At 50.7% G+C, this 8,681-nt stretch overlaps 1 protein-coding gene across 1 annotated transcript; it reads right to left on the bottom strand.

Moving 5' to 3' along the window:
- Window positions 1-101: 101 nt before the first annotated feature.
- PCYB_061330 (hypothetical protein) lies at window positions 102-7,329 on the bottom strand (the record flags this gene model as incomplete). Its single annotated transcript, XM_004221300.1, has 5 exons — window positions 102-287; window positions 371-399; window positions 1,273-2,737; window positions 3,074-3,954; window positions 5,259-7,329. 5 exons carry the CDS (start codon window positions 7,327-7,329, stop codon window positions 102-104), a joined length of 4,632 nt encoding a protein of 1,543 aa, XP_004221348.1.
- Window positions 7,330-8,681: the final 1,352 nt, after the last annotated feature.

The raw sequence follows: 8,681 nt of genomic DNA, 5'->3' as shown, positions 1-8,681 counted from the left end.
AAAAGGCAATTCCTGTTCCACAAGTTGGTGCGGCTTGGCCCATTCGAACAGTCCGTGTCGACAGGAAAATCCTACCCCCCCCCTCCCTGGTTGATGGCAACTCATAGCTCCTCATCCCACTGCAATATCGGCTGCGGCTTCGGGATAATGGTGAAGGGCTTATGTGGAGGGGGAAACAGTTTGTTCAGGGCAACAAAGCGATCGGAGTCGCAGCAGCGGACGGGCAGCATCGGCTCGAAGTACCCCATTTCGCTCCAAATCCTCATCTCGTCAAGGAAAAAGGGTCCCTGCGGAAGGTGTGCATGTGTTCGTGTGTACGTGTGTGCGGGTGTTCATGTGTACATGTGATCGAGTGTGGAACGGGGATCACTGGCAATGCGTGGACGAAGAAATAAGCATCTTCACAGATGGAGTAGAACCACAGTGCAGGATCGACCTTACGCGTTGCGCATTATGTGATCCACCTGTGGATGTCGCTCAACTCGCGCGAAGCACGCACGGGTGTGGGCCGCCTCTCTCTTCCCAGTACCTGCACTACCCCCTTGGGGTCCACGTATTGCCAACACTTATCTCGCAAGGCATCTGGACGTTTGGCTTCCTCCATCTCGAAAAGGTTGTACGTTGCGTTCTTCTTTTCACCTGAACTGTTCATACTTTTACTGGTGCTACTCGTTTTGTATATGTTGGGAACCTTGCATACTATTTGCGCCGGTTGCGAGGGGGGGAGGACATGTGGCGGATGCGATGCGTTGGGGTGCGTCATCGGGTGATGGTCTTCACTCTGGTTTCCCTCGTTGGGAATATAGTTCGGGTGCATCTCTCCACTTCCTGCTGTCCTTTGGTCATTCAAGGTGCCGCCCACTGCTCCAACGGAGCCTCCCCCGTTCGTCTGGTCGCTTTCTTTCGGGGAGGCGATATCTTCTTTCGGGTTTATCATAACCCCACTAGGGTTCATATGAGCGCTGGCGCTCTTCAAAAAAGAGTTGTAATCTCTAAAGTGGAGGTACTCCTTGGGGGGAACGTACTGTTGCTGTTGTTTATTTGCATGCATGTCCTGCTTCATTGTCTCGCTCATCGGGGTGAGTATCATGTCGACATGTGTTTTTACGCGATCGCAATTGTTTAGCGAGTTGGATTCGTGTTTGGCTTGATTCTTGAAAGTGGTTTGGTCCGCTTGGGCATTTTGGTAATAATAATTTAGGTGGTCTGGCGAGGGGGTAGCCATCTGCTGGTGCTGGCCTTGCTGGGAGTGATGATGCTCCTGCTTGGCACCCGCGTGCATCATGCTCTTTATCCTGTGAGTTATGTCCTCCTCTTGCGCGGCGTACTTTCCCCCCCCCTGCGCGCCCTGGTTGGCTTTACGGAGCATGGAGCTTACGTCCATGTGGTCGTCCCTTCCCTGGGCAGCGGCGCGCAGGCTGCTGAGTAGGCCGTTCTGCACTCCGCCTTGCACTCCGCCTTGCACTCCGCTTTGCATTCCTCCTTGCACACCACTCTGCAGCTCCATTTGCTTTTTCTTTCTAATAAGTTCCAGTAGGCTGTACTTGCCTGACACGTCCTTGGCGCTATCGCGGTCTTGCGCGCCGTCCTCCTTCTCCGACTTGTTCAGCAGTGACTTACTGATCCTGTTGAGGAGGGGGGACGGGCACGCGTCGTTGCCGTTCAGGCTGTTCAGGCTGTCGTGATCGTTGCGGCTGCTGTGCTCGTTGTGACTGTTGTAACCGCTGTTACCCTCGAGGGCGCGCCTATCGCGGGGGAACGCTTCCACACTCTGAGCGTCTCTACAGTACATGCTCCCCCTGCTGATGGCCTCGTACCCGCCTCCTCTCCCCACTGGGCTGTTCTTGTCCTCCTGTTCTTCCACATAGGGCATCTCAAGTGACGCAGCTGCTCCCGGTTCATTGTTTCCACCAATCCGCCTCAAGAAAATTTTTTCCTGCTCATCTTTATGTCCTCCCATTTCATTTAAAGCAAAATTTCTTTGGTACTCTGAGAGACTTATTTTATTTTTGTTGAGATTCTGTTCGTCGTAGTTCCCATCGGTACGTCTGCTTTGCTCGCTCAACTTTTGCATGAGTAACTTGCGTTGCAGTTCCATTGGGGGTGCGGTCTTCTTCAAACTGTTCGAGTAACCTCCCAGGTGGCCTGCGGGGTGGCCTCCTGGGTAACCTCCGGGGTAACCTCCCGGGTAACCTCCCGCATAATCGCTGGCCATGCCATTGGTGTATTCCCCTGCGTTACTGAGAGGTGTAGTGGACGGGTGGCCTTCCCCCCTGCCATCGACGATGCCGGGGTGATGAGAACCCCGGAGAGGGGGAGAAGAAGGCACAGGGTTCTCCCCACTCGCTATGCCGCTAGCAGTGCCGCTAGCAGTACCACTCGCTGTGCCACTCCCTGTGACATACCTATGCACAATCTTTTCGATATTACAAATAAAGTAAACAATGGCCTCCTTGTCCGAATGGTCTCGCATGATTTTCTCCTTCTTCTGTTGATACAAATTGTCATGCTGCTTCAGAATAACAGTAAACTGTTGGATCAGACTTTCGTATTTTTTTTTATTTTTCTGATATGTGTCTTTCACCAAATCGTTGGCGTAATCTAAGAGTACCTTCATTTCTTTCACTTTGGCGATAATCTTTTTATCCTTCGCCATGAGTTCCGTGGCGTTCGTTCCTCCTCTACTAGCTGTCATGTCATACGTCTGTATTTTGTGGACGATCCAGTACAGCTTTAGCTGGATGAGTTGTACATTAAGAGAGTGGTAACACTTCAGCAGTTCACAGAGATCCAAGTTACAAAGGTGGGACTTTATATTAGCTGGAATGGAGTTTTCCCTCGCGGTGGGTACCATCATCATCCTGTTGCTGCTGCTGCTGGGGATGGCTCCTCCGAGATGGCTGCTGCTGCTGCTGGGGATGGCTCCTCCGAGATGGCTGCTACTGCTGCTGGGGATGGCTCCTCCCATGTAACTGCTGCTATCACTGTGTCGCTCATCCTTCTGCTTCATCCTCATGATCATCGCCGTTGCCAAGTCTTTATTGCACATTTCTTTTCCACGCTGAGGATAAACACTGCTACTATTGATGCTACTACTTCCATAGCTGGCATTGTTATTTCCTTCATCCCTTCCGATATGCTCATTCGACGAGGTCATTCTCATATCTATGTGTTCTCTTTTGAATCCCGTTTGATATTCGTAGTCATTTCGAATACCTTCTATGATGCTCCTTCGTTGAGCTGACATGGACGAGTCAACATTCTGTATACTGCTAATACTGCTGAGGGTATGTCCAATTGAGGAGGTACTCAACATGGGGTCACGGTCATTACTACTACTGCTGGGTTGTTCATTCTTTGGGACAATGTTGACAGTTGCGTGAGGTAGTACTCTCTTAAATAATCTTAGCAGATCCTCATTTGATTTTTTTGTCCCGGGGGGGATACGAAGGGTACCTCTAGTCTGTTCATTCACAGCAGTACTACTACTGAGGTTAGCTTGGTTGGAGGACCCATCGTTAATAGGTCCTTCGTTGCTTCCCCTTTCGGGAAATGCAGACGAGTTCAACGTTTTTCCTTGATGGTTTGAAATGTACATATAGCTGTTTTGGTTTCCACTCCCTTTAGTATCATCAGTGTAACTCTGTTGTTGGAGTGCACTTAGGTACATTCCTCCATTTGGGACGCTTCCACTTGGTGATGGTCCTTCTGCTCCTTGGGGATGGTGACTACTTCCCTGAATCCTCTGCTTTCCCCCCAATAGTTGATTAAACAGGGAGGAGTTAGCACTCTGCATGGGTACTCCGTTTGTGTGTGGGTTAAAATGGGGCTGGTACAATGGAGAGGACGGTGCGCTATTTTTATTTGTGCCACTTTTGGGGAGGCCATACATGTCACTATGAAGCATGTCGTTGTTCCTCTGAGGATGGGTGTTACTTCCTTCCTTGTCATGACCTACCATGGGGTGCCCATTACTGTTACGTGCGGGGCCATGTGTGTCAACGAAATTGTGTGCGCTCGTCCCGGTTGCGGCCACTGGTGCGCCACGCAGGGCGGTATCGTTGCGCTCACTGGGGTAGCCTTCACTGGGGTAGCCGTCATTCGGGTAGCCTTCACTCGGGTAGCCTTCACTCGGGTAGCCGTCATTCGGGTAGCCTTCATTCGTGCCGCGATCATTCGTGCCGCGCTCGTTGGGGGGTGCCAGCTCCTCTGGGCCCCGATCCTGCCTGCCTGGCACGTCAGCCCTGTGTCGCATTATTTTGGACAGGAAGCTCGTGATGGTGTTGGCGCTCTGGGCTTCGCTTCTGGCGGCCTCGGCGCCATCGCCTGCGTCGTCGTGGCTCCCGCTGCAGTTGCCACCGTCTGCATGGCTGCCTTGTCCTCCCCAGCCGACGCGCTGCCGCCAACGCCGCCAACCACGCCATTCTCGTCGCCTCCACCCGAGGCCTCGTTTTTCTTTTTTTTATTTATCTTTTCCTTTTTTTTCTTCTTATCCTGGTCTGGATCCTTCTCATCCTTCGGGATAACCCCCGCCGCCTGTTTCGCCTGCCTGTCACCTTTCCCCATTTCGAACTGTGCGGCCTCCATTGGTTCCCCTTTCGTGGTCTGCCTTTCTGGCTCGTTCCAGTCTCCGGGGGGGCCACCATTAAGCGCAAAATTGTTTGGGGGAAATCCGTTTGGGGGGAATCCACCGGGAGGAATGCCCACGTCAATGTTGCTTCTGCTCATGTAGTAGAGCAGGCTTGTTCCATCCTGGACGTTCTGATTTGGGTGGGGACTGGCCCAACTGTTGGCTGTGACCTGTTTTTGGGTGCCGCTACTTTTGTGCGCATCGCTAGGGAGCTTCACGCCGTGGTCTTTTTCCTTCTCCTTCTCCTTTTCCTTCTCCTTTTCTTTTTCCTTCTCCTTTTCCTTCTCCTTTTCTTTTTCCTTCTCCTTCTCCTTCTCCTTTTTCTTCTTCTTCTGTTTCTTTTTATCATCTGTCGCTCGAGCGTCTACGGCGTTGGCGCTATCCGCGGAGGGAATGCCCTGCGCGGAGTAGTCCTCCTTGCGTCCATCTACCATACCACCCACGACGTTGTCTCTCCTGGGGATGTCACCCGCGCTACCATTCACGGCGCACGCATCGACATACTTCTTTTCCATGTAGGGGGCGGCTCCCTGGTTATGGTTCTCCTCGGGGGGCTTCCCTAGGCTGACGTTGCCGAGGTTCCCCACACCGCCAGTGCTGCCAATAGTGGCAATAGTGGCGATGTGACTGCCGCTGTTCACGCCGGTAACGCCGTTCACGCCGGCAACCCCTGCCACGCCGGTGGGGGGGACCGCCACTCCTGCCGCTCCCGATGCTGCCCCCGCTGCTGCCGTGCCGGAGGCGGCTTTATTTCTCCAGTCAACATCCCAGTCGTACGCATTTCCCCCCTTCTCCGCCTTCTTCTTCCTGCCGAGCGCCGCCGTCGCCGCTTGCGCACTGTTGGGGGCAGCCACAGGGGGAGCAGCCACCACAGCCTTGCCCATTTTAGCCCTGTCCTTCTCTCCTGCTTCGCCACCCCCTTTGGTTTTCTTGAATGTAGCTTCGTCCAGCGCATCAGAGGCGTTTCCGCTGCTGACGCTGATGGGAGCGCCTCCGGGAGGGCTAACTAGTCCACTCAGCACACCGCCTCCGGTACCGCTCCCGATGTTACTTCCCACGACAACTGCTGCACCGCTGAGGGTTCCACTCCCCAACGGGGCATCCATATTACTATACTTAATTTTGTATACGCTGCGCTTGTTGTCCTTGAGATTGGCCTGTGGCTTGGGTGGCTCGGAGAGCAACCCAGGAGGGGCCTTCTTCCATTGGACGTCATAAAGCTCGTTGAAATTATAGCTTTTGACAAGGTTCCCCTCGTACGTGTATATTTTAAACGTATTCTCCACTTTCATCCTGGGGTAAGTGGAAGCAGTCATGAATAGAGTACCATCTGCAGACCAATCACATAGAACAGTGCATGGTTCCCTGTACTGTTTGATTAGAATAACAGAGTCGTCTTTCTCTTTAAAATAAAAATTGATATCTCCTGCTAAATTTCCGAACCCCCCGAGAGCAATCATGTTCCCAAAGGGGCACCACTTAATGGTGTTTTTGTACTGAGATGAAATTTTTTGTTTGATATTCAAATTATGGTCATACAAAAAAATGGCATTATCTGATTTGCCTTCTATTAGGAGGAAGTCATCACTCGTTTGATTCCACTTTACATCCTGTGCCACGTTTTCATTAATTTTTTTCATACCTAAATGTTTGGCACTTAGGGAGAAATAGTAGCAGTTGCTTACGTAGCCATATGACTTATTCGTCGTATCGTTGGTGTACACCATGAGAATAACATGCTTCCCACTGAGTGACCACATACAGTAGAGGTTATCCAGATTATCAAAGCTTTTTCGGATAAGAAGATCTAAAGAGACATTCCTTTCCGGAGGGTTATTTTCTTCCCATTTGTTTCCTTTCGTAGTGGTAATACCCACTGCTGAACAGGGGGATATCCCTCCATCGTTAGGATGACCCCCCATGGAAGGAGTTTTCTCCTTCCCCAAATCGATACCATCCACATTACTCACCGTAGAGGATAACCCCTCTATCTTATACACATACACATCTCCCAAGAAGTTATTTTTCGTATGAACAATGAAGTACCTTGAGTGGTCTTCTCCAACGTAAGGGGATACATACATAGCTATGACATTCGGATGATGCCATGTAAAAAGGTAATTTTTTGGAACATCTGTATTTACCAAATTATGCAGGATCTCTGCATTCGTTTGGATCAACTGGAGAGTATCATATACATATAGGTTGGATTTTTTCTCGAGAAAAAAATATCTATCTTCAGTGGTGAAATGGATAATAGGCCAGTTGCTGCAAATTTTTTTTCTAATTTTAAAGGAACACAATACCTTTGTATGTTGCACACTAAATACAAGTAGGTTTCCTATGGAGAAAAAATTTTTCTCTTCAAAGGGGAAAAAGAAAACAACAAATTTATTTCCTGGTGACCACTGGACATGCTTGATTAGCTTTACATTTTCGTCGGTGAATAATTCCTTGTATCTGTTTGTGCAGGTGATTTTATTCACTCTTATGTTATCTCTGTCCGCATAGTTTGATATGAGGAGTAGGCCCTCCACGGAGTGTAGGATGAGAAAGGAGTTCCCATCACACGACCAAATGGCGTCGTGTATGCACCCGTCGTACTCGAATGTAACCTTTCCTGTGTACTCGTTGTTCTCGTTTCGCTCGAAGGTGTAGAGCTTGATGCCGCTCTTGGACCTTATCAGTAGTTCGTTCATCTTGCTATGTCGGTGCGGCTTCTGCGTAGGTTTGGGGTGGCCTTCAGCTCAGCCTTTTTAACCGCTCACTTGGGCGACCTCTTTCGCGGTCCCTTTCGCAACCTCCTGCGCAGCCTCCTGCTTGGCCAAACGCGCGATCCCACCGAGCTGTGGTTTTTACGGGACACCGCCTGGACTTCTCCCTTTGCTGTTCCTTCACGTTTGCTTCTTCACCCCCTGGCGAAATTTTCCGCCTGCCTTCAGAAGGGGGTCTAAACAACTCGTACGTTTCAGCCTGGAGAGGCAAGGGGGCCAAATTGAGGCCGATAAAAAATTCTGGAGGATCTTAGTCGATCTTTCCTTTTGGGGTGTTAACTTTGTCGAATGGTGGACACTCGTGGGGGCAGCGGTGCGCAGTACGGGGAGTGCACAAGGTGAAGCGTAGAAAACGGCATGCCGTTTGGTAGATTACCAGCTTGATAGCTTAACAGCTTTCCGCTTGATAGCTTGCCGCTTTCGAACTCGCCGCCACCGCACAAGCACACTTAAAGGTGAGTTGGTTGTGCATCGCGTGGTGAACAAATCATGTGCTCACCTTTTTGCTGTTCACGTGCATTTTGGGGTGCAGGTCTTGCTGCGCAAGAGCGGTTGTCACTCCTGCGACGCAAGGGAATAATCATACAAGGTGGCCGTGCCGGTGGCAGTGGCCGTAGCGGTAGCAGTAGCGGTGGTGGTTGAGGGGGGAGGAGCGTCCGCATATTCGCACGCGCCGAGCATACATGAGTACAAACGTGCGCCTTAGGAACGTATGTCCTTAGGAACGCATGTCCTTAGGAACGTATGTCCTTACAAACGTGCGCTCTTACAAACGTGCGCTCTTGCAAACGTGCGCTCTTACAAACGTGCGCTCTTGCAAACGTATGTCCTTACAAACGTACGTGCACGCTTCGGCGGCGCCTGCTCTCGCCCAGCCCTGTCACTGCACTGCGCGGGACTTTTGCCTCCCACCACTCGTCACCGCGCCATTTGGTTGGTACGTGGGATGCTTCGCGTGACGCTGTGTGGGGTGATCCGCGTGGTAACCCATGCATACGTATGTATATCCATGCGCTCACGCGACTGGCATGGCTTTTTTTTTTTGCTACCCGTCACACGCTCGTGCACCCGCATATGTACACGTGCTGCGGCAAAAACCAAAGCGTTAACTTTAACTACCAAACGAAGCGAACTTCACAAGAAGAAAAAAAATCAAATTCCATCAAAAATAAATTTCCAGTTCATCAGGGAAAACATATACTTACCCCATACGTAAGTAAAACGCAGTAATTATATGCAAACGAAAAGGAAAAAAAAAAAAAAAAAAAACTCAAATT

This window comes from Plasmodium cynomolgi, chromosome 6, assembly GCF_000321355.1.
Source record: "Plasmodium cynomolgi strain B DNA, chromosome 6, whole genome shotgun sequence".
Taxonomy (NCBI): Eukaryota; Apicomplexa; class Aconoidasida; order Haemosporida; family Plasmodiidae; genus Plasmodium; species Plasmodium cynomolgi.
The sequence above is the reverse complement of the archived record's forward strand: the minus strand, read 5'-3'. Positions and strand labels throughout refer to the sequence as shown.